The following is a 26,890-nucleotide window of genomic DNA, read 5'->3' as shown; positions in this document are numbered from 1 at the left end:
TGGTGTCTTGTTTGGGGTTTTTTTAGCTTATGTTTTGCTTTTTAAATATGATCATTTTATCTACAGACTAAAAATAGGAAATAGAGGTTGGGAAGCAAGAAGAACAAAAGGATAACAGAAAAATTGCTTATTCACTTTATTACTTTAAAATAATTAAATTAAACCAAAACAGTTCTGACAAGATGCTTATGCCACATCCCTTTGATTTTCCCTTCCACTCTGCTGTAGAAGCAAATTGACTTACTGGATCAACAGCCGGGAATCAAGCATTTCCAAGTCTTAATCCAGGTTTAGATCCTCAATCCTTGGGTATCTTTGGCCAAATTATTTAGTCCTTCAGCAACTTGTCTCTCATCTCCAAAGTGCAATATTAATCATTTTTTGCTGCACTGGGAAAAGGGGCTGCAAGGCTTAGCGAATGTTTGTTCTGTCTTTTGAACATGAGGTGCGATCCATGAAAACAAGAGGTTGCCAACTCTTCAGGACAGGGCTTACAGCTGAGATTTCAAAGCAGGAAAGGAGACAGATCTGTAAATTTCCCATTACTTATAGAGTAACCTGCACTGTATGGAAAAATTTTGCCTGTATTTTAATTATTCATTTGGAAGGAAGCTGAAATGCTTTGTGGAGATGAGTACCTGAGGAGAAAAAAACTCACATATTTGGGCTGCAAGCAGACTTTTTCTAAATGAGTGGTACACTATGAAAAATAAGTGTTAAAAGGACCCTTTACTGGTATTAAATGCAAGCTGCATGTTGCAGGTATTACTGTTAGCTTCTTTGGTAAAAACAGCTTTAATCTATAATGAAGCTATTAACACCATTTTCTACTGACATAATATTCTTTCTTAATTTTTTATTTTCAGCACATTAAATAAGAGGCATTCCATCATAGGAATGGCAATAATATTGATACAAGGCGTGGGTTGACGTAGTTTTTGTCTAAACCCTGTGGCTGATCTTGCCAAGTCAGTAGCAGCTGCACATCATGGTTGTTCCCTTTTTGCATCACTTGATGTTATATTTCGGTTAAACACTCAAGGGTTAAAGCCTCGCTGTCCATTCTTGCTCTGTGCTTGCTCGTGCCTGTTCCCAAAGTCTTTAGCGTATTACTAATTGCTGAATAACACTCATAGTACTTGACCACCTCAAGGGCAAACAGCTTTGATCCCAAGAGATGAAAACCCAGTTTGATTCATAAATTCCACATTTATTTAAAATGAAAAGGTACATCAGCAGGCAGGCTTTTTGGCTAATGTGTGACTTCCTCCTCCTGAACTTGTATCCCATAGATAATTCCTCTATTTGATAAAATAGTATACTACAGTAACATTTTCAGTCATACGGAAGACACTCGGATTACCAGTTCATTACTTTACGCACTTTCATTTTAACTTTTTCCGGTGATTAAGCATCTGGAAAGTTATAGCTACCTTATAGAAGAAAGACTCTCAAAATTACATTACTAATGTTATATATTTCAGAATTTATATCTATCTGGGTATGAAGACACCTTTCTAGAGAAAACAATATGACATTGTTCTTTCTTTTTTCTTTCTGATTTCTCTCCCACAGATTGTGAGCGTGGGAAAGCATGTTAAAGGATACCATTATATTGTTGCCAACCTGGTAAGATACTTTTCTAGAATTATACTCTGCTCGGTAAGTGAAACACTCAGTTTTACTTTGAAGTTATAGCACTTCACGCAACATTTGCCATTTGTCAGTAACATGTGGTTGTGCATAATACATTCTTTATGGTGTGTAAAAGAGCTTGGGTTTGTTGTTACAGCCATCTAGACCAGAAGGGCACAATGTTACTCTCTTAAATTTTATCAAAATCAATGTAGCATAAAGGACTGCTAAGTGTATCTTGTGGCTGAATTAGAATTTACAGAACTACACTATATGATTTTTGACTCATCTTTTTAATATTACTAACATAACAATTCTTGAGGTAACTTTTCTACATTCTCCAGGGAACATTCATTTTGTTGTAAGATCAGCTATTTCCAGTAAAATTACTAGTTCGGTATTTTCGCTCTAAGTCTAAACTGCACATTCACAGAGATAATGTTCAGAAGAGGGCAAAGAAAGAGTACATGCAATATTTTATTATTATAATAACCCATTCTTTATGCTGAAATACCTGCATGTCCAAGCATAGTCAATGTAGGACAGAGTCTAATGTATGCTTTAAATTGTTTTCTTTTTACTCTACTCAAGGAATTTTAGTTGACATGGAATATTTTATTGTGCTTTGCTGTACTTGTACCTTAACTTAAGATCACTTCAGATTATTTTGAAGACCTCAGGCATTTTAATGAAACATGTCTATTCTCTTAGGTCTTACAAATTAGATTTTCAGCATTACAAATTTATAGTTCCCCAAGTAATTTTTCCCATGCAAAATAGTTGCTGTAAACAAAGATCCAGATGTTGCAGTGAACTGCTGCTGGGATATAGAGTGGTGACAGACACATCCATTCATCTGCTTCAGCAGGGGCACACGTTGCTATCTTCTAGCTGTTCAATAATGTGGGTAATATGACTTCCTGATGCACCACCTTTTATATTTACTGCCAGTATCCTTTAGGACATAAATCAAATCTCTGTCCTTAACAGTTTTTTTCCCTGTGGTATTGAGTCAGTACCCCACATTTTTTTTTCCCTAAATCTTTCCTTTTTAAGTGTGATAATACACTTCTGTTTGCACTGATAAATGCCCATCAGAGGAATTTAAGAAAATAAAAATAAGAGACCTCTGAGCTAGCATTAAACATAGCAGATAGGAAAAGACCAGAAAGATTCATACTTGCTTCTTAGCTTGCTTTAGAAGTTTGCATTATGCAGTTTCTTGAAGTTCAGTTATGTCTCTAATGGCAAATTTTACTAAAGAATTCATCTTTATATGTGCTGAAAAGATTAGCCTGAGAAACTAGTAAGTCAGGAAGTATATGTACTTTACTTTTTCTTTCAGTGTTGGGGGTCACTCTAGGCTTTAAATATATAGCAGATCTGAGAGCTATCACCATCATATTTCACAAAAGTGTGATTCTGATCTTATATTTTCCTTGCACTAACAGTGAGATCCTCATGTGCTGTCTCTGCCTTCTAATGTCCATTATATTATCTCAATATCTCAGATACCTTCAGCCTAAACAATGAGTCCTGGAATAAATGTATTTACACAATAGTGTTCATTTTGCAAACATGCAAAGAAACAGGGATGCATTGGTTAAAACACTAGTACAGTGCTTACTCAAATCTGCCAACTTTGATGGAAATTGGATTAAGGTTTTAATATTCTGGAGGCACTTTTCGGTTGATTCGCCAAAGGCATTTCTTCAAAAACTGTCTGCCATTCCCAGCAATGTGTTGCTTAGCTGTCAAGACCACACTAGCAGTAATGTGGGAAATTTATTTCTTAGTTTTGTTTCATTCTTTATTACACAAATGGAAATTATGAAAAAAGGTTCAACATTATTCTCTGGTTTTAAGTCTTGGCTTCTAATGGACACCTGCTGCTGTACATTCTTTATGCTGCCTTGCTGACCTAGAACAGATTGGACCCACAGTGGTGTACAAGGACAAACAAAATCTGAAATTGATTTTCCAGGGATTCAAAGATATTTCTCTGGAGAGATTTATGCATGGAGGAGCCAATGTGACTGGATTTCAGCTAGTAGATTTCAGTACCCCGATGGTAACTAAGCTGATGCAGCGCTGGAAGAAGCTGGACCAGAGAGAATACCCAGGATCTGAGACCCCACCAAAGGTACTGGATGATCTGAAGCACTACCAAAGATATCACTCAAGTATTCTAATTTCTGATTAACATTGTTGAATATATGAATAAAGATGTTAATATTTAGGCAGAGGAGAAGACAATTTATCTTACTATTACTGGCGACTAATTATGCCCATCCTTATGACTGTATGATAGAAACACAAACTGCAACACATTTCACTGATGTACTTTAATGTCCTTTGTCACTTACTCTCCAACTCTACCCCTTTACTGACAGGAATTAAAGGTCAAATGCTTAACTGACAACTTAATTTCAACAAATTTTACATGAATTAGTCTAATTATCTAGATTCACTCAGAGTGCAGAGCTTTCCCAACAGCTGAATTCTTCTATATATGGGGTATAACCAGAATTGCAAATTTACTACCCTTAATTTTCATTTCCTTTCCTCTGGAAATTCTATGCACCTCAAAACCTGGTGTAGTAATCACTTTCAGGCATGATCTTACGGTGAAATTACATCCCAGCGTTCCTCTATCCTAATCCCTCGCAGATGGATAACAAAGTATTTCTCTCACCTATAATTTTTTTGGCAGGCAAATCACAACATAGCTATAAATATGACTTCATCAAAATAGTTCTGTTATTATATGTGCTAATGCATATCAGACCTAGTTGAGACTGGGCTCCTTTGTGCTGGGCACTGTGCAAAGATAAGCAATCAGCCGTCCCTTGGCTGGGATAGTGGTAGGTTGGCAAAGTCTAGAGAAAGTATCAACATGGATAATACAAAGCATAGCTGCATAATACGGTCACTATTCAAAAAATTTTTGTTCTGGAGGAAAAAAAAACAAGGAAGCTGTGGGCTATGGAGTGCAGACATCCCCACATACTGGTGACAGGAACAATTTAGCCTAGAGGACTCCTTGCAACATGAACAGGATTGTGCTGCCTCCTCCTGAGAAGTCAGCATGATTAACCTGAATTGCACATAATTCACCTATGGATAACCAAAATTTGAGATTATAAAAATTAGCCATGTCCCAAAGAGCTTATAGTATGCAAGACAAAGAAAAGGAAGGAAATGAGACTTGAATAAGTGAATTTAAATTTTGGAAGTTACAGGGCATATCAGTAGCAGCCCTGGGCATGTGAACAACTTCTCCTGGCACAGTATATTCATCAGAGGACCATACTGAGTAAATGCCCCTTTGTTTACGTGGCTCCAGGCTAACATCTGTTGAAGACTTGGCCCTACACATTTCATTTGGCATGTTCTTAACCTAAAGCAGTTACTGTAGGTAGTGTAGAAACACAGACCGTTCAGTGCCCTGTGTCATTCAGAGAGCCGACATAGGTCTTCCAATAGGAAGAACGTACTCTTGATCATTCTTAACAATTCCAATAGCCTGGATGTCTGCTCAGCAGCCATGCATTTTTTCTGTTGTATTTTCTCAGTGAGTTACTGTTTCTTTCTTTTCTTTTGAGTAAGTTGGGTGGGTGGGGTTATTCCCTAACATATGAGACAACTGGAAAAAAAAATTAAGACTTGAATATCTCCAGGTCAATTTGTTTCTTTTAATAATTCTTCAGAGGCAGATTTCTCTACCCTTAAGAAATAGTTTTAAAGCTGGAGCTACTGAAGTGTAGTTTTCTCAGTCCTGCATTTGTGCTTTAGACAAAATTGCTTTTGATTTTGAGAAGAGTTTTTTCTAAACGGAGGTGTAGAAACTGCTGCATAATGAATCAAACTAGAAATATCTGAGACAGCTGACATTTGTAAAGACATGCCAACTCTAAAGCTGTGTGTTTGTCCATCTATTTAGTATACATCGGCATTAACATACGATGGAGTACTTGTGATGGCTGAAACTTTCCGTAATCTTAGAAGACAGAAAATTGATATTTCAAGGAGAGGAAATGCTGGTGATTGTCTTGCTAACCCTGCAGCCCCATGGGGTCAAGGAATTGATATGGAGAGGACATTAAAACAGGTAAGGGTAGGCTTTATTCTAGTGATCTTTGTGAATATAGGATACTAGTTGTACACTATATGATTTAGAAGCCATTATACACAATGGTAACAACAGGAGAGGAGAAATTTATTTTTCAGTTGCCATTTGGAAACAGCTGGGGCTATTCTGTTTTATAACTTGGAATGAAGGCAGAGGGGAACTGCTACTGTTTGAAACCACTATTAGTTCTATTAAGATAGTTGGGACTTCCTCCACTGAACTGGTGAGCTCATCTGTTGCTTTTGCATATAACCTGGGTGTACAGATATTGTCATTTAAGGAAAAAAGGTATAGCTACATAATATAACCTTTCAAATATGTTTCTGTCCTCTTGAATAAAAGTAGATTTCTCCCAGGGAAATCACATAGGTAGTGTTTTTTAATTTAAAAAGAAATAACCCAGAGCTATTGTTCTCTGATGTCAGGATTTTGAATTCCTGATGAATATGGATGCCTAGAAAGTTCCAGATCTCTGTCAAGATGATTTAGCCTGTCCTTTGAATGGGACAGGAAGAAAATAAAATCCCGCAGTAGAATTTAAATCATTGCAAATGAGCAGGCTCCACTCAGGAGAAACTGCTGAGAAGTGACTGCTGACAGATCTGGCAGCTCTGTGCCTGGAAGCCAAGGTTTCAGTCCTGGAGAAAAATCAGCAGAGATAGAAATAGACAGAGGTAGGAGTAAGTGGTTTAAATCCACATCCTGACTCAGGGATAGAAATAAAGCATTTTGTATGCTTCACATAGTCTGTGCAGAGCACAGATCTGTAACAATTGTGAGAAGCATGAAGTCAGGCTTCTGTGTTAGGGCAGACAGCATGAGCCTTCGAATCCAGCCAAAGAGGTTTCTATGGCCAGATCCTGATACAATCAAAGCCAGCAGCAATATGGCCATGTCTTCTTTGGCACGAGGACCACAGTCTGGGTTTCCTTCGGTGAGGAAGTAAAGCGCTGAAAGAAAAACAAAGAGTTCTGGTTTCAGCGGAGACACAGGTGGTGGAAAACTGCCAGTCAATCTTATGGTTTTACATCTGTCCTCCACACTGAGGCTTTGAAAACACTCTTTTCAGGCCCTATGCATGTCGCCCATCTTCTGTGATAGCAAATTGGTTTGCTGGGGCCAAGGTTGTTGTCAAGTTTACTTTGATGAGCAATATATACTCAATTTATACATTTAATCCACCGGAGTGTAAGCTAAAAAGATATATGAGCTCAGGACAAACATCCTTTAGGTTTATTTCATGTGATCCAAAATGTTTTGCAGCACTGATGAGAATGGTAAAAAATGTACTTCTCTTTAGGACTTGCAGCTGGAAAGTGTAGAGCTCCACAGCATAAAAGAAGAGAAGGTCCATTGTGTGTCTTTGTTAGCCCTCACATACTGGCATATCTAACCCTATTTTGAGCATGGTTTGACAGGAAAAAGGAATACAAAGGAAAAGTAGCCAACTTTCTTGCTTTATAATGCCTGTCTATTCTGGAGCGGTGTTGTAATGGTAACCTAAGGACACAGCTAGGATAACTTTCACTGCTCTGTGACACCTGAAATAAAGAATATAAGGCTGGATCTTCATCATGCTTTTTCTTCCATTTGTAGGTTCGAATACAAGGATTGACAGGGAACGTTCAGTTTGACCACTATGGTCGCAGAGTCAACTACACCATGGATGTCTTTGAGCTGAAAAACACAGGCCCTCGGAAGGTACATGCTGACATTGTTTACTATCCTGATATATAAATGAGTCATGTAGGATGAAATGAATATGCAAACACATTAAACTGGACTCTGTGTGGTTTAAAAAAAAGATAATATATTGAATACATGGATAATATTTCTGGTGGAAGCAGATTTAAACTGCATTTTCTACTAGATACTATTATTCAGTGCAACAAATTGGGGAACACAAAAACAAGTGTGCATCTTGGAGAGGTGGGATGTCAGTCTGTCAAGCATACTAATGAAAACCAGCTGGATGGCATGTTGCTAGGCTGCTGGGTGATGGAAGATGGTCAGAAGTCTGGATAGTAGCTATTTCTTGTATCTTATCCAAAGATTTCCATCTTACCAATTACTGGCATTTTTAGGCAGGGTCATTTATACATTCTGTGTAAACATGAATCATAGGCTGTAACTAACATACAGCTTTTAAGGGGGAAAGGAGAGGAGAGGAGAGGAGAGAGGAGGAAGAGAGAATGCCCTGAATACTTATATTTTCTGAAATTAAGTGCAGTATCTAACCCTATGTGTTTGATTGGTTGCTTGTAAGCAACTTAGGCAAATGCACATTAATATATGCCTAAGCAGATCCTCCATGTCTGAATGCATATAGCTTATCACTCAGCCCAATCTCTTTGAAAAGATAAGCCTGGGTACTTTGTTAACCCTTTCTTTTTTGTGCTGAAATTTGTCCACTTCCCATAGTGTAAAACAAATAAAGAGCAGAAAATGCACTCAGGGTCAAGGATTTTATTTCGTTTGGAGGCACTATAGCCTGTTTTGTTTACAAGGTCATCAGAACAAGAAAAAGTGAGAAGGTGATGGTGAATAGGAGAATCATGGCCACTTGAGTAGGGTCAAGGCAATCAGAATTGAATTAAAGAGTCTTCTGCTATCGGGCCAGAGGTGACAAGCCCAGTAAATAGTGTCCCAGGTGAACTGTGCGTTCCCAAAGACAGTTACATACCAGAGTGATGAGGAGGCAGTGTTAAACTGCAGACCCAGAGCAGAATTACACACTGGGATGAACAAACTGCCAGTGCATCACAGTATAAAGGTGTAGACCAAAGCAAAGCGTGTGCCTGTGTATGGAGTGTATTGGTGCAGTTGCCTTTTGAAAGTATGACAGATGGCTGAAGAATAAATTGGGAAAGGTGAGTCTGTCTTCATTTTTTCTTGGGAAGCCCAGGGTCTCCTGTCAGGCAATGTGTCTGACCTTGCTGCCACTCCTGCTTCCTTTTTGGCTCTGCTCTGCACTGTTGACAGCCAGGAGGATGTAGGGGTGACTGGGGTGCCTCCAAGGCAAATGGTGAAATATGACCTTTCCATTCCCAATTCCCAATTGTACAGGAGGGAAGACAAGGTGGAAAAGATGTGGTTAATCAGGTCATAACTTCAGTAACTCATTAGGGAATTTGCTTGGCAGCAAACTGCCAAAAGTGGCCTGTTGTTCCTGTTTCAACATTTGTCACCTGTTTTGGGAGAGGTGTCTGGCTGGCACCACTGCAGGGATGTCCCCACCCTCTCTTCTTGCCTGCAATTTAAGGGGAGGGTGGCTGCAAATACAGGAGCTATGTCTGTGCTGTGCTAGAGTCCCAAGGTGCTTTTCTTACCTTTTCAGGCATGCCTCTCTGCCACTCTTAAGCCATTGCCAGTCTTTGATATAACAAGCTGTAACAGTTTTGACAGATCTGGCTACTCACAAGAATTTCTCTCTCCTGTATTACATAGTATTTCATATGTGATCATTGGACCAATTCTGTGCTCCAGCCTGACAAATCCTATATAATACGTAAGAAATGGCTATACTTAATTGAACTAAGAGGCCTTCACTTTTAATATCTTCTTCTCATGTCCTACATAACGTGACTTATGAGTCACCCAGCAATATCTTTTCAGGACTAGCCTTTCTAGTCAGAATAATGCATGCCTCTAATCTTTAGAAAAGTGATTTTTGTTGCCCACAGCTTTAAGGATATGAACAGAGCATTACAAAACAGCACAGCTAGTGAAAGGCAGACTACCATATAGCTTAGCAAAATGGGAAATAGCCAATGCTCATATTAGTTTCATTTATGCAGCATTTATTACTTTACTCTTGTCTGCAGAACAATAACAAAACCTGCTGGTGAGGGGAAAGGGTGTGAGGAGAAGGATCACAGAGATGTAGTGGGATAGCTCCTGTGACTGGAGTGTTGCAGTGGAGGGGTGCAGGACCTTTAGGAAGGACAGGCAGGGAAGATGCAGAGGGGGAGTTGCTCTGTACGTAAGAGAGCAGCTGGAGAGCATGTTGCTCTGCCTGGGGATGGATGAGGAACCAGCTAAGAGTTTATGGGTTAGGATTAAATAGAGGACAGGTCAAGGTAATGTTATAGTGGGTGTCTGCTATATGCCACCTGACCAGGAAGAACAAGTGGATGAGGTCCTCTACAGACAGATAGGAGCAGCCTCATGTTCACAGGCCCTGGTCATCACTGGGGACTTCAAGCACCCCAGTATCTGCTGGTGCAACAACACAGCAGGACATAAGCAATCCAGGAAGTTCCTGGAGTCCACTGACAACAATTTATTCCTCCAAGGGATAGAGGAGCCAATGAGGAAAGGTTGTCTGCTAGACCTCCTACTCACCAACAAGGAGGGACTTGGGGATGTGAAGGTTGAAGGCAGTCTTGGCTGCAGTAAGCGTGAAATGGTGGAGTTCAGGAGCCTAAGGGCAGGGAGGAGGGTGAAAAGCAAGCTCACACCTGAGGAGAGCGGACTTTGGCCTCCTCAGAGATCTGCTTGAAAGATAAAGGGTAAGGCCCTGGAGGGAAAAGAGGCCTATGAGAGCTGCTTCATTCAAGGATCACCTCCTCCAAGCTCAAAAGAGTTCCATACCAATGAATGTCAGGCAAAAGTCAGGCAAAAACACCAGGAGGCCTGCATGGATAAACAAAGAGCTCCTAGCCAAACTCAAACACAAAAAGGAAACATACAGAGGGTGGAAACAAAGATAGGTAACCTGGGAGGAATACAGAAACATTGCCTGAACATCCAGGGGAGAAGTTAAGAAATCTAAATCCCAAATGGAATTGAATCTGACCTGGGATGTCCAAGGCAACAAGAAGGGCTTCTGTATGTACAGAGGTGACAAAAGGATGACTAGGGAAAACGTGGGCCCTTTGCTCAATGGAACAGGGGAACTGAGTACACAGAACATGGAAGAGGCTGAGGTACAGAATGCCGCCTTTGCTTCAGTCTTTGGTAGCAAGACCCACCTTCAGCCATCCCACATCCCAGAGACAAGGGAGAAAGGCTGGAGCAAGGGAGATGTACCCTTGGTGGAAGAGGATCAGATCAGGGAATAATGAAGCCAACTGGACGTACATAAGTCCATGAGGCCTTATGGGATGCACCCACAAGTGCTGAGGGAGCTGGCAGATGTCATTGCAAGGACACTCTCAATAATCTTTGGTTGATCATGGCGACTGGGAGAAGTGTCTGAAGACTGGAGGAAAGGAAATGTCACTCCTCTCTTCAAGAAGGGCAAGAAGGAGAACCCAGGGAACTACACCTCGTTCCCTGGGAAGGTGATGGAGCAGCTATTCTTGGAAACCATTTCTAGGCACATTAAGGACAAGAAAATCATCATGAATAGTCAGCATGGCTGACTTCACCAAAAGGAAGTCATGCTTGATCAACTTGATAATCTTCTAGAATGAAATGACTGGCCTGGTAGATGAGGAGAGAGCAGTGGATATTGTCTACCTGGACTTCTCTAAGGCCTTTGACACTGTGACCTGTAAGATCCTCCTAGAGAAGCTATTGGTGTATGGGCTGGATAAGCAGATGATGAGGTGGACTGAAACCTGGCTGAAGGTTCAGGCCCAGGGAGTGGTGATCCATGGGCTGAAGTCTAATTGGAGGCCAGTAACTAGTGGTGTACTCCAGGGGTCAAAACTGGGACCAGTCCCATTAAATGTCTTCATTAATGATCTGGATCTGAGCCAGAGTGTGCCACCAGCAAGTTTGCTGATGACACCAAACTGGGAGGAGTGGCTGATATACTAGGGTGTCATGCTGCCATCCAGAGGGACCTCGACAGGCTGGAGAAATGGGCCAACAGGAACCTCATGAAGTTGAACAAGGAGAAGCGCAAAGTCCTGCTCCTGGGAAGGAACAATCCCAGGAACCAATATATGCTGAGGACAACCCAGCTGGAAAAGAACTTGGCAGAAAGGGCACTGGGGGTCCTGGTGGACACCAAGTAGAACATGAGCCAGTAATGTGCCCTTGCAGCAAAGAAGGCAAATAGTATTCTGGGCTGCATTAGACAAAGTATTGGCAGCTGGTCAAGGGAGGTGATCCTTCTCCTCTACTCAGCATTGGTGAGGCCACATCTAGAGAACTGTGTCCAGTTCTTGGCTCCTCAGTACAAGAGAGACATGGACATACTGGAGAGAGTCCAGCAAAGGGCCACAAATATGATGAAGGGACTGGAACACCTCTCCTATGAGGAAAGGCTGAGAGAGCTGGGACTGTTCACCCTGGAGAAGAGAAGGCTCAAGAGGGATCTTATCAATGTGTACAAATACCTGAAGGGAGGGTGCAAAGAAGATTGAGCCAGGCTCTTTTCAGTTGTGTCCAGGCCCAGGACCAGAGGCAGTGGGCAGAAACTGACACACAGGAGGTTCCCTTTGAACATCAGGAAACATTTTTTTACTGTGAGGGTGACCAAGCACTGGCACAGGTTGCCCAGGGAGGCTGTGGAGTCTCCATCCTTGGAGATGTTCAAAAGCCATCTGGACATAGTCCTGGGCAACTGGCTGTTGGTTGAGCAGGGGTGTTGGACCAGATGACCTCCAGAGGTCCCTTCCCACCTCAGTCATTCTGTGATTCTGTCATTCACCATTCATCATGTCACCAAGATCTTAAAAAAAAAAAAAGAGGGAAAAAAAAGTAAACAAAGGATGTACATATATATGTACATGCACAAGACAGTCTAAGATTTAGCTCCTGAATTCCAACTTGGGCAACTAACATAAAAATTGACTGTAAAATATTTTGAGTATTCTGTTGCCCTTAATGACTTGTGGGCTTCAGCAGGAGCACTTCAATGGTTGCTGCAAGGCACATGGGCCTTCAGAAATGACACTATTCATTCAAACAGTTGAGACAAATTTATTTTGAGGCGTATTTTGCAATATTGTTTCCTAAAAGACAAATTCAGCCTCTGTATAAGTGGATACAACTGCTATAAACTCCAATTGCAATCCAAATTGAACTGGATGTACTTTAACAGCTGAATTCAATCCTGTCCTTTGAGGAGGTTTTTTTCCTTGGGGATTTGAGGTATTTATAGCAAAACATATTATTATTTAGTGCTCTTACAGTGACTGTGAATCTATACACTTACACAAGTGCCATGATACATCTTACATATTTATTCAGTAATCCAATTCCAGAGTTACTTTAGCACAGGTTTGAGATGCACACATGCAAGCTTACACTGATGCACACAAGCTAAAATTCCTTTAAAAAATGCCTGCCATTCCTCAAAAACCTCCTTTATCTCTATCTGCATTTTCATATTGTACTTACTTTTATAACACAGTGTATTATTCATTTTCTGCTTTCTTTCTGAACTTCCCAGCAGTGAGGAATTGCACAATGAGAACCAAATGTTCACTATTATAATGAGCTTCCCAAACTGCTGGGTTTTGGTGTACATATTCTGTCTTTAGCTGGTCACAGTTTTTGACAAGAACTTGACATTTTCAGTTATCAATTGTACCTGTGACTCTGTTATTGTCTGGATGAAAAAGAATATTTGTTAGCAGTGCATCCTGCTAGGAAGAAAACCTCCCTCTCCACTATATCAGCAATGCTGAAGCTTCCTGTTGGCTGCAGACACCTAAATCAAGGCTGCTGTCCTGTAATAGCAATTGCAAGGAGAAAAGGAATATTTCAACTAAATATACCAGAAGCTGTGCATGGGAAGAGTTTGTGCTTGTTTGCTTCACTAATAGAAAAAAAAAAATCACTCATATTCAATCATATTCACTCACTCATATTGAATTATTTATGTATTTATAATTCTCTGTGGTGAATGTGTCTGCACACTGCTCTAGGGACTGCTAAAATGACTTACCTCTCCATAAATTTTTTTCAAAAAGGAAATTAATGAAATAGTAAATGTAAAAATCAAGAGGAAGGTTGACTGTTTTATGAATATACAGGATTCTTTAATGCATGTGAGACCAGAAATCAAAGCACTCCCCTGCACTTCTAGACTCTCATATCACATCACTGCATTGATCTGAACATCATGTTTTTCCACATCATGGAGGCAGAATCCTATGTGATGGTGAATTTTAGACTGGGTTCTACAAATAATGTTAGAAATAATGTTGGCTACATATCTGATTTGATGACTTAGCCAGCTTCCATCATACTGAAGTCTTTTCATCCAAGGCACAGCCTGTCCTTTGGCACAGACAGTTACCCTGGATCTCTGTCTGGAGCCCACTTTTCACTAAAATTCCCTTTCCTCTTCTGGTAAGATGGACAAGGCGTTCCTCTCTCCCAGCTCTTGGTCTCATGAACTCGTAATTAGTTGAGGAAGGAGGGAAGGGGGAGTTGCTGCTGACTGGTCCCCAGGTGCTTCTGAAAACAACTGTGCCAGCTTCAACTGCATTTCTTTGATAGGAAACTTTAAAAATCACTGCTGCTGTCTGCACCTTTCCTGGAAAAAAGGATCAGTCTCTTAATTCATTAGGTTCTGAGCAACCTGGAGAGCGCCTTTAGGTGGAATTAGAGCACTATTCTACTGACATGTTTCTGTTCATGTTGTCTGTTTGACATGGAGCTGAGTGCTGTCAGCGCCGGATCAGAGGAACAGGCACTGAGCCATTCCCCAGCAATGTTGTCAGAGGGTCCACAGACAACCGTGATCTAGTTGCAGAAAAGAGAATGGCAAGAAGGGGAGAAGGGAGGGTGTTTGCTAGTGAGCCACAGGTTAGATGCGAGAGAGCAGCTTCAGCTAAGGGACCTGTGTATGGCGTGCTGAAAGGATTGGTGGGAAGTTGGAATTAGACATCTCCAAGTAAGAGCAAGACAAGGGACCACTGTCATGAAGCACTTGCCATTTCATAGACATCAGCCTTGTACTGGGAGCATCATGCACACAGCTTTCCCAGGAAGACCTTTCCTACCTAACATCACCTGGGGCAACATTATATGATTAGGAGGAACTCTAAATCCAGAAATACCGCTTGCTGATACAGATACTAAACATGATGTCATCACATGGAGTGAGAAGATGAGTGTGCTGTAAGATTCCAACTGGCCAAGATTTACAAAAACGGTGAAGTATTTTAGGTCTCGTATCTTCTTTTGACCATCCAAAGACATAGTACATAGCCTGTGGGGATCTTTTAGAGGTAGGTGGTGAGTTTTAAGTGTTCATTGAGCAGCTCCCAAAAGCATCAATAAAAGTTTGAAGGGGAATCTCCTTTTGTCAGGCTGCCTTCATCCCATCTGGTCTTAACAGCAAGTAATGGATCCCTGGGCCCTCACAAGGATTTTGACTCATACCTTGCGCCCCAGCAGCATCACTACCAATGCACAGGGCACAGCTGCAGGCTGTACTGAATACGAGAGGTGTGCACTGCAAAAGACCAATGTCTGTATGTAGGGGAAGGCTTCTGATTGCAGGCACACCACTTTTAATTTTTTTTTCTCCAGGGGAATACAAGAATGAGTGATTGAAACCTGGCTCTAGAGTAGTTCATCACCAGCAATGAACAAAGGCAGCTGTTTCACCTTAAGGCTACTCTGGGAAGGGTTGTGGCAGCCTAAATGCAGCCAAGGAGAGGAAAACCTGATTTGTTCCACCTCCCTGTAGGCACTTACCAGAGATACTTTTAGAGTGGAGTCACTCTCACCGTACTTTAGAGTCAGTGGGGGAAGCAAGCACTTTTCTAGGAGGGTTGTTTATCCTGCATGAGCTGAGTCACTGTCTGGTGGTGCCTGTCTATCCAGTGAGTATAAAGAAAGCTTTAGTAACAGGGCTTCTCATGTAGGTAGTAAAAGTCAGTGCCAGCAATTAAGTGGAATGAGCCTGGTGTAACTCCCGGGGCTGGGGTCTCTTGGGAGGCCTATGATGGAGCGGGGAATTGAGATCAGCCATTGAATTGCAAAGCTGTCATCCAGATGTCTTTCACTCCTCCATCTAAGACCAGAAGATCTGGAGGATTAGTGAATGAAAATTTCTTGTGGAGAGCAAAAATTCTTACATCTCATTTATGCCCCAGGAAGGCTTCAAACTATTGAAAATGGGATTTAACTTGTGCCTCTGGTCAAAGTAAGTAGCTCAGATCATTCAGGAACAGCTGAGTGGCAGTGATACCAGGTCTGACTCTGTGCAGAAGTGGTGCAAGACGGTAAACCCAAAGTGTTAGCTATGTACCACCATGCACCTGTCTGTTAGTGTGACAGCACTTCCTTTGGTACAAAATTATCTTCGGATCACTCTGTTGTTCTTATAAACATTTATATTTGTAATTATACAGAATGTAGACTTTTCTACTGTAAATTATATACATTTTGTTTTGCAGGTTGGTTACTGGAATGACATGGATAAATTAGTTTTGATTCAGCATGAACCTACACTTGGAAATGACACTTCAGCCATTGAGAATAGAACAGTAGTTGTCACTACAATTTTGGTAAGGTGCTTCTTTTTTTAAGGCTTATACTGGTGTGTGACACAATATCATTTCTAGTTATGGTCTAATTTAGTCTGCCAGTTCCTAGGTTAGTGGGAGGGTGAGAGCCATATATCTTAATTATCTTGACTGGCCTGTCTGTACAGAGAGTTTTTTGGTACACATTTAATATAATGATTCACTTGAAATCAGGTTTTTAAAATTGAGTTGCGGTAATTTTTTTCCTTTATTCAATCTTTTCCATTTTTTACTAAAGTAAGTCTCAGAAACATAAGTGAATTCTTTCAACCTCTAATTGATAAATTTTGACTCACAAGAAACTGGAAGAAAAGAAAAACCTGAAACCTCTAAATGACAGAATTGAACAGAGGGTATAAAATGAGACGTCTGTAATGCCAGTGTCTGGTTTTGTCGATACATTATAAATTCAAAATTGACATTAGCAAGAGCTAAAATTCTAAGTAGTATAGTTCAGTCAGCCAATCAGAACTGGATTATCTACTTTTAATTATGAATGAAAACATTAATTTAGTAGATGCATTTGAAAATATTTCTTAATATGTTTATCATTTCAATAAAATTTCCATTTTAATTAAATAGATTTGGGGGTTGATTTTCCAGTGTTATTGGTGTTTTTAAAGAGTGGTTGCAAAGGAGAATGCAGTTGCTTCATTCATTTACATTTTTAATACATAGTTTTTCAAAATGGTTGTTTCTTACAATTTCTATTTTAAACAAAATATTTAACAATTTTCCCTCTGAAGTCAGACATGCCCTTTTAAGCTGATGTTTGTCAAACCCAGCTGGCAAAGGGTGACCTTTACCTGACCGCTTTTAAGATTTTACATCTCAGTTCACTGCCCTTTTCACCTGCTTCATTTAGACAGGATGTTTTAACCCTTTAGAATAGACTGTGTCTCAAATGGGAAGGAATATTCTGTATGTGTTGTTAAGCAATATTTTTTCTAATTTAATACAGAGTTGAAAATAATCCAAAGGAAAGTGTCAAGACATTTTCTTACTCAAAAATGCAGTTAGTTACCAGATTTCCAGCAGTGTGTATCAGCATTTATACATTAAATATGTCTTAACAAGTCTCCTGTTGAAGATTATCATTCCAGGATGCAAACCAACCAAACTGCTATACAGGAATTCAGAATGTAACTCCTAACCAGATTGTGTAACTTTTTATTTTATTTTATTTTTTTGCATGGGACATTTAAAATATATGTATCTTTTTCCTAAAAAAAAAAAAAAAAAAAAAAAAAAAAAAGACTTGGTGATGGAAAAAAAAATATACTTCAGTACAGTCCTCCTCTTTTCAGCCTCTGATGAAGAATCCTATTTTAAGAAATTGATCAAGGAAGAAAAGAGTCCCAAGATGCTGCGAACATTCCTAACTAAGGCTCAAGTATTAACCACCAGTCTAGTAGCATTGAGCTAATTTTTCCATATGGATTACTGTTCCTCTGACTGGATGACCAGGCACTGAACCACCAAGAAAAGTTCTGTGACTAATCTGAAATGTCTAGAACAGATGACGTTAACCTTCAACTTTGCCAAGCTGAGAAGAGAACGATGTGAATAACAAGCTTTCAGTCGAAATTTTCCTCTCATACCAATCCTGATATCTTTGACTGAAGCTTCCATACATGAATACTGTAATTTCCATAAATAGCTCCAAGCTTAGGAGAAGCAAGTAAAAAATAACAATGAAAAGTAATATGAAAGGTTCCTGTTTACCAGAAAGGAGAAAAAGGAAAACAAAAAAGCTTTTAAAATGTGTTATCTTGCCTGTCCTGTTTGCATTGAAGCATTTTGATGTTCATAATAAATGTTATCTTCAAAAGAACTTTTCCAGTCCCTGTATTGAAAGGACTGGTGGGATCATTTTCAAAACCAAAAAGCTGAATTATTATTCCAAAGCATGCCCTATGTTTATGCAGCATGTCATTTTGGGATAAATGCAATTATTTGAAAGCAACACTGCTTCTTGACAGAAAGTGTCCCCTTTCAATGTTTCAAAATCACAGTGCAAGAGAAATATATCAGAATTTGGTTTGAATAAGAATATATGGTGAATTCTGCCTTATCATGCCCATCTCCCACTGACTGCACTGGGAGCTGCACACATGATGCTGAAGGCAGATTAGAACCATGATTCTTAATATTGGCCTGCCAGGGCAATGATTTAGCATCCATAATCATTTGATCACACACACAAAGAAAGGATATATTTAACTAGGATAACTTTCAGAATCCTCTTATTTTGCTCTTCTCTGTATTATAATCATGTTGCAAATGCCAGACAGAGACTTTTTCACCTCTTCATTGCCCTCTTCACATTGAAGGGAAGTTGAACCATTGTAGATGACAAATATAATTTTGGTTGCATGCATATTTTCCAACACTAAACTGAAAAGCTTCTGCAGCCAGTGCTGTCAGGCTTTTCAGTCTTTGAAGACAGGTGTCATGGCAGTGTAAGAAAAGTTTACAAGTTTTCAGCATGGCTCGCTTTAATTTTTGCCTGAAGCCAAATAGCACAAGTTGGTTTGCCTGCTCTTTCTTCAGTTTTTATGCATCTATGCTTACTTTGCTGTAATGTGGCTGTATGGCTATTGCATAGAAGGTGCATTATAATGAATTAACTCTGCACTCAAAGAACTTAGTACAGTGTTTTCTACTTGGCAAAATGTTATGTTCATTTGTAACGTAGTGAGAGCACATAGAATTTATTTTACAATTTTGGTTTAGTGCATAGGCACTCAACCTATCTTCAATTAGTCATGTGGTGATGGAGCAGCCCAGAGGGAGGTGGCAGCAGGGGCAGCTGATGTGCTTTACCAGCTGCCGTGCAGCCCTGCTTTTTATAGTTCCTGGGAGAGACCTGTGCCCTGCTTTTTATAGTTCCTGGGAGAGACCTGTGTCCTGCACCTCATGTGATGCACAGCCTCCTGCACATCTGGCCCTCTGGAAAGGACAGATTTTCTACCTGTGTGCAGAAGCATTCCCTCCAGGGGAGGCTTGGGACCTCCAAATGCACAGTAGGGTCATTGTATGACTGGAGAAGGGACGCCATGTGCAGCCCTCCTCTAACACTAAGGTAAAGCGAGTGACTTACCCAGCTAGGAAGAATAATCATCTCTGATTTAGCAAGTTGACAATATAGGGGAGTAGACTGGGAAGACTACTTCAAAGTCTCTAATCCATTTCATGATACAGCCAACTTTGTACCTACTGTGAGACTGCAAAACTTAAAAATTACAAAAATCCTTTAGAAACAAAGGTTGATGTACATGAGCTGCATCTGCATTGTGGCTTCCAGCTCAATATTTTAAGGAGATAGTCTTGGTGTTGGCAGATTAATCTTCAAGGGCAGGATCCAGTTCATGACTGAGCCACTAAATGTACATGACTTTACAAAGGATATTGATTCAGTTGCCCACTTATAAGCACTCAGTGACATTTAAGATGCTCTAGGATATACTGCCTACCCCCCATTTCTTACACTGGCAGGATGAGGCTTGCCTGTCTCATGCAGAATACGACCACTCCATCTGGATGTCTCAGCTAGCGTATGTTGTTTCAGGCATGTGGGATAGGTTGTGCCTCAAGTATGTAAGTTTTCATCAAAGTCCACAAAGATTTAGAAATTGATTCAATGGCCCATAGGTGGATGCCGAACACTGAGGATATCAGACCTATCCATAAAGGGGCAGCACAAAGGACCTGCAGAATGGCACTTGGAGGTCAAGCAGGTTACCGTAGGGCATATCAGATGATAGATAACCTTCATTAGGTGACTGAGAGCCACCCTCATTGTTTTGACTGATATACTCTTCATGGAGTCTTACCTCAAAAATTCTAACTATAACCTTCCTTCTCATAATAGAAAAATATTTTTTCATTAGAAACTTTATTAATTAAATTGTTTAGTAAACTGGAGAAAAAATTGAAGTTTGTTGCATGACAATAATAAAGATTTCAAACCGAATCCTGGACACTTTATTCAGAAAAAAAAACCCAAAACACAAAACGCAAAAAACCTTCCATTGACATCTACAGAAGTTTCTTTCAGAATAAAGTGTGATAGTATGTGCCACTCCTGTTCTAAAAATGAGACATTTCCTTGCACAAATATTGTCACTTTTACAAATTATTTTTACAATGTTTAAAGATTCTGAAATGAACTTTAGAATAGGAAAGCCAAACATAGATCTGTTTGGTATTTGCATTAGTTACTTTCTCGAGCTTCCCTTATAGTATGAATCATGAGTTGTGAGCATTTTACTGTACACATGAATTTGTGGCAATGTGGTGGAATGATTTGTTTACATCTATAAAGGTAATTGTTGCAGACATCAACTTGTATTTACAAATGTTAAGTATTGTTATAAAATTGTGAATTATATAAGTAAAGCTTGCACCATTTCAAATATCTGTTCCGTGCTAGTCATTGATCATTTCAATGTGAACTTTTCTTTGATTCAGTACCCCAGAGAATACTATTAAGCAGCTGAAACCTTGCAAATATTGCAGTGTTAAACCTCATTCAGCAGTAAGTCAAACCTGTGTTTTACATCAGTAGGTTAAGAGTTTATAGTTCAAAAATGTAATAAATACAAAGATGGTAGGGAGAAGTAATATTTTTGTTAGACAAGATGCTATAACTGCAAATGGTGAAAAAGTGTGCCTACTGTTTTCAGCTATTACAGCTGATCTAATAGAAGATATTACCTCTCCACAGATGTCTTGCATCTCTTATATCTTTAGACTAGCATGGTTACACTAACATTACTTCTAATTTAGAAAATGCTATTGTAATAGATTATACAGAAAAAATCATCTTTTTCAATGCCACAGACAGAAGATATGGCTGAGTACGTGCTATTGATCAGTTCAGATATTTCATTACTTTGCAGTGTGACCTTGCAAGTTCATCTGTGTAACTTGCTTGTTAGCAAACCAGTAAACTTGCCTTTCCATGCCCTGATGTTATTATAATAACATCTGCACACCTCATTAGTTTGGAACACCCCCAAAGTCTGAAATGGACAGAATTTAAAACGAGTGCTACTATTTCATTTTTTTTGCAAACAGTCTTTATCAAAAAGCCACATTCAGTCCCACCCACATTTCCCCATCAAATTCTACCTTGAAAATATATCTTTCATTATTTGGCAGGTAAAGTAGGCACAACAATTAAAGAAACTGGTTTTTATTCTGTGTAAAATAGGTAGGAGGGAAAAGACAACATGGCGAGCAAAAGGTAGTAAGTGTTCCCATTATTTTTAATTGTATTATTTCACACTGGCAGTGTGAAATAATTCTCACTCAATTACTGCTTCTTTTAAAGCAGTCACAGCAAGAGGTACTACCTTACTTTATAAGAGAACTGCATTATAAGAGATGTTCCTTTCTGTATTTTGCTCTAAATCAGTAAGATCAGAGTGTGTAGAAAGAGAAGTGGATGGGGAGAGAACCAATGTGGTTCCTCCAAGTCACCCAACGGATCCCTGCCAGAACCCAGATCTTCTGAGTCCTCATTTGGTGGTCCCTCCACTGGATGGGATTGTCGCTGCTTGCACCTACCAAGCATGGTATTGGACCCCACTGCGTCCCTTCTCAGCGTTCTCTCACAGAGCTCATGCGGAGGAGGGCTGAAGTTTATTTAGCCTTTAACAGGAAACATAAGTCATCCATCACTTTGCTTTGCTATGCAGAGACAGTTGAAATGCTTTTTTGTAGCAGCCCTGTCAGTGATGAGGTGCAGGCAGAAGCACAGCATCTGGGTTTTGGGAGAAGGAGCAGGCTGACCTGTCCTCCTCTGTGACTGTCTGCTTTGTGTCCCTCTCCAGAATTATTATTTCCTGGTGTGACTTTAATTGTATGCCTTTGGCTTTGGATTTATAAGAAAGGCTGAATCAGAAGAGCTAGCAGTCACTAACTCTGGTCTTTGAAAAACAAAATTGCTTTTGAGGTGCAGCAAGCAAATGTAGCTAACTGAAGCTTGTACGGAGAGTCCACAAATGCAGGATACTGGACAAGACTTGGTTGTTATTTCTAGCTGGCAGTTGGCTAAATTACAGTCAGGAGAGAGAGTATTTTTCACCTCTTTATTTTTAACCATTTTTGTGCAATGACATATGTAGAAAGACATAGGTAGTCAGACAGAGTTTGACTTTGGAAGTGATCATTATGGACACTTTTCTGTGCTTTGTGGTTCCTTAGCTGAAGTAATGGCCATCCAATCAATGGCCTCCAACACTGAATTACTGCTAAGGGATTGTGGCCCAAAGAGGAATGTCCGTAGCGGAGAGTAACATCAGGAGATGATGGGAGGAGAGGTGTTCCTGGAATACACCTGAGAGTGAAACATTCCTGCAATACTTAGGAACCTGACTCTGTCTTTAAGGAAACACTAGCACTTCCCCATTCCCAAACTGTGTTGAATTTAATCTGGGACCTTTCCTCTCACACTGATGTAAACAAACTACACAACTTTCTCCACTCACACAAAGCCCTGTTCTGCCATCCTTATACAGAGGTGGGTCCTGGGCAGAGTAACCACAGGGAGTAAACTTACATAAGTAAAGAGAATAGTGCCTCCCATGTATAATCTCTCTCTTTTCTATTTCTCTGCCTTTTCACCTTATAATAGTAAATTAAAGATAATGTTCAGGCTCGCCTATCAAGTTCTTCTCTTGGATGGATCCACACCCTGCTAACAGGAGCTACATATTGGTATCCAAAAGGAATTACCTGACACAATGAAAAATTTTGGAATTGGTTTATTCAGTCACCCTATTGTTCATGTAATGCCACGTGTCCTCCATTGATAAACACTTAATAGAGGTTACAAAATTGCTGTTGCTTACAGCTGGTGTTGATGTAATTTCAATGAAGCAGACATTCTCAGACTACACTTTTACCTTTTTTTTTTTTATTTTTGTACTAATTATGTATGTAGGAAAGATGTGAATAGGGCAGAGTACTACCAAGGTTGGTGTCAAAAAAACAACATTCGCCAGGGCCAGCGTAGAGAAAACTTAAGTTGCCAGTATTTTGTGATGTAAGTTCAAACAAAGGGTGACATTAGTAACAAGTATTTTATCTGGAACTGGCTATGAGTATGGATTATGTGAAGTAATTTAAAATGCCACCAGAAAGTATAGTTTTACATAATGATTGCTAAAGTCTGAATCCACACAGAGCAAAAAAGAAAAAATGTGACCCTGATTTCCCAGTCACATAATGTTCACTATTATGATAGTGTGATTTACACAGGGAATGTAAGATCCACTTTTTGAGACAGGTTTTACTCGTTTTCAATGGCACTCACCATCCAAAAATATTTTGGTACTTCTTTTCCATGCAGCATGTAAAGTCAGTGTCAGCTTAATACCATTCTTGTCCATGCATATTGCTTAGATTCATCGTAAAAGACCTTGCAGAATCCACACTTTATTTGAAGGGGAAGATATGTGTTTCCTTGGGAACGTATTTCTATGTTCTCACTAAAATGTATGTAGCCTCTTAGTAACTATGCATTCTAAACCCCAAGAAAGCAAATCATTCAGGCTGTGCATCTGAAATTACATAGACAATAACCACATTTTGTGAGAAGATATGCTTTCTTACTGAAGTCAAAAGCATAAATTATACCTTGCATTATCTTACAGTCATTTGCATTGTATGGGTTAAACCTCTATTCACACTTTAAATTTAGCATATAATGCACTAAAGTCTTTCATTTAAAGCAAAGTAAAATTTATGTGCATTCTTACATAGTTTTTGTGTTCATAATTTGTAAGGTTGATAAATCTTGTGAAATGCATAAGCCAAATTACAGTGTAAATATTATACCTTTCTAGAAGGATTTCTGTTCATACATTTTAATTTAAATGTGCTAATACTATCCATGAACTTTTGATAAAATGTGTGTTGTTAAGTCAGTAGATGACATGTTACTTTTCAGAGTATATTCGGTATACTTCTCCTTTACAGTTCTACTTCTTTCATTATAGGAAGCCCCATATGTTATGTTCAAGAAAAACCATGATACGTTTGAAGGGAATGACAAGTTTGAAGGATACTGTGTAGATCTGGCGTCAGAAATTGCAAAACATATTGGTATCAAGTACAAAATTGCCATTGTTCCTGATGGAAAATATGGAGCAAGGGATCCAGAGACAAAAATCTGGAATGGGATGGTGGGAGAACTTGTTTATGGGGTAAGCATACCAATTTTTGAAGCAGGATTTAATTTATCATAGTGTTAGTCATAAAATAGGAAGTATGTGTGCATTTTATTTAACCTCGGGGTCACAGAAAAGAAACAGAATTCTGTTTCAGATCTCTGTGCTTTCATTTAATTTCAAGAGAAAATCAAATAGTTTCATGCAAATTCTACTATTTAGTCAACTAGTACCTTGTAACATTGGAACATCCATAGTTTGTGCATCCCTTAAAAATTCATTAATGTTAGAACTAGTGTTATAGACCATCTATTCCTGACACATTATAAAACTTAGTTGGGAAGAATATCACTCATTTATTCATTTTCATGGAATGGTGGACAGATCTTTTAAAGAGGATAGGACTCTTGGTCTAGTTTGAGAAATGGAGAATCCACCATCATTTATTAAACATATATAATAAAACACTACAGACAGGTACATAACTAGGCAATTCAGAATTAAGACAGACTTTTAAGATGAACACTAATAATAAAATTTAAGAGCAAACTGGTAAGTTCAGCAACTAAGAGCATTAAGTTATACAGTGATCTGGGAAAGGATTATTCAGAAGAGCATAACAGTTAACAATTCTGTTGACACATAAAGTTGTAATATTTAATGAAAGTGGTTCCAACAAACACGAAGAAATATTTGCAACATTTGGTGTTACCAAAAGTAGCAAAACTCAAAGCTGTGCTTGCTAGCATCTGCGCTGAGAATAGATCAGAATTCTTAGAGAATCTTTTTATTTCAGTGATGGAATAAAAAAAAAAATCCTAAAACTATTCAGGTGAGAACATTTCTGCCAATGAACCCATAACATGCCCCAAACTGCCTATAAAAAACTGCTGCATATCAGTTGGTCCATCCACAGTTGCAGTTTTTGCAATTCTGGTAACAGTTGGGGCCAGATGTGGCAAAAGCCTAGTGGCTTTTCTAGCAGCTCCATTTCTGTTCCCTTCTGTCAGCTAAGTATAGCTGATATATTTTGTCGAAGTCTTCTCCTCTAGCATCAGTTCAGGGGACTCCTCGACATGAAATAGACTGTGTGCTCTAGGAGTGTGGGAAATAGCACCCCAGAGTTTTGTTGATTTCCCCATGGGAATGGGAAGGTTATACCAGCCTCACAAACCTCTGTATGTTCTTGGAAGTTCTTGGAGGAACCAACCTCACTTGTGTCTTTAAAGAGTGGAAAAGCTGAATGATTCACCAAGCATGTATATCCATTTTTGTGGCTTGGAGGCAGCTCAACTCTCGGGATATTAGAAACCAAGGGGTTTTCAGACTTACTTTATCATAATGGAGGTGGATCCTTGTCTGGCTTTTAATTGCAATAGCAAACACATGGATGTCAATGGCTATGCACTGTTTTACACCAGTAGATTTTTTAAATCATCTGAGAAATTTTACAAATTGTGAGAAAATTCCCTTGTTCAGATGCATAGTTTCAGTGGCCTATCATCTAGTTGAAAATTATAGAGGAAACTTGAAATTGCACTTTAGTTTTCTGTTTGTTTGGGGTTTTTTTTTTTCCTTTTATCTTGAAAAATTCACCTCATCAAACCCAAACTGCCTTAGTACTGGACTGAAATACAGTGCTGTTAGGAAGCTCACACAGAGGTTCATGCCAGTACTGGAATGTGACCTGCAGCTATTAACATAGCTGAAAGCAACAAAACTCACAGGCATAAGGAACCTGTTACAAATCATCTACATGAAGAGGACATCCCAGAATACATGGTCAACACTTCATTTTTTTGTAGTGGAAAAGAATGAGGTGAAGGCTCTTTAAAGGTTTGATGGCCAAGTTTAAAAGCTCCTGCACAACTATCTGTTTAGGAAGGCTGCAGTCTGATTGTGATTCTGGGATTGAGCTCTGGGAATGAGCTGCAGCAAAGCTCTCAGAGCTGCTTTTATTGAAGGAACTAAGAGAAGTCCACTGTTGCCCAGTATATTTGCTCTACTGTCTGAAGGCTCCTTGAGGCTATATCTATCCCAGGATATCAGTGGCACCAGGCAGTAACTCTGGGCACTTGAACTTGCCTGACTAATCTGCTAAATTGCAGCAATGGTCCCTGGTATATTTTTGGCCTATAATTGCCGTCCAGAACAATTTCTGAGCCCAGCTGACGCTAGGATGGGGGAGAGGCCATTCCCTATAAGCAGCTTGGAGGCAGCCATGCTGGTTTAGAGGTTAAATGACTTACACGGTTGCAACACAGACTGCCTTGTGCCAGCTGGCCTTAAGGCCAAGAGCTACTCCAAGCATATTTAATGTACTTTTATGGGTGTAGCTTTAAAGGAAATTATTCTTTCTGTTAACTTATAAAAGGCTGCTGCTTAAGATTTCCGTAGGGAATCCATGAAGAGCATCTTCCCTGCAACTTCCTTGAGTCCTTGTCAGGTGATTTACAGAGCATCAGGTTCCCTGGCCTATTCCACATAGAGAAAGCGGAAAA

General features: G+C 39.5%; 1 protein-coding gene across 14 annotated transcripts in view; it reads left to right on the top strand.

Moving 5' to 3' along the window:
* Positions 1-26,890, top strand: part of GRIA4 (glutamate ionotropic receptor AMPA type subunit 4) — a 239,375-nt gene that overhangs the window by 158,038 nt on the left and 54,447 nt on the right. For 13 of the 14 annotated variants that reach the window (XR_011328978.1, XR_011328977.1, XM_069808293.1 and 10 more), the window contains exons 5-10: positions 1,576-1,629; positions 3,620-3,778; positions 5,579-5,746; positions 7,364-7,468; positions 16,081-16,191; positions 24,219-24,425. Coding sequence is in view for 12 of the 14 variants with exons in the window: in XM_069808293.1 (XP_069664394.1) it covers positions 1,576-1,629; positions 3,620-3,778; positions 5,579-5,746; positions 7,364-7,468; positions 16,081-16,191; positions 24,219-24,425 (804 nt within the window). In the remaining 2 variants the exon portion in view is untranslated. Of the gene's footprint in view, positions 1-1,575; positions 1,630-3,619; positions 3,779-5,578; positions 5,747-7,363; positions 7,469-16,080; positions 16,192-17,516; positions 19,078-24,218; positions 24,426-26,890 lie in introns of those variants that run through there. The other variant, XM_069808297.1, reaches the window with a different exon arrangement.

This window comes from Haliaeetus albicilla, chromosome 20 (genome assembly GCF_947461875.1).
Source record: "Haliaeetus albicilla chromosome 20, bHalAlb1.1, whole genome shotgun sequence".
NCBI classification, from domain to species: domain Eukaryota; kingdom Metazoa; phylum Chordata; class Aves; order Accipitriformes; family Accipitridae; genus Haliaeetus; species Haliaeetus albicilla.
This window is presented reverse-complemented; position numbering and strand designations above follow the sequence as displayed.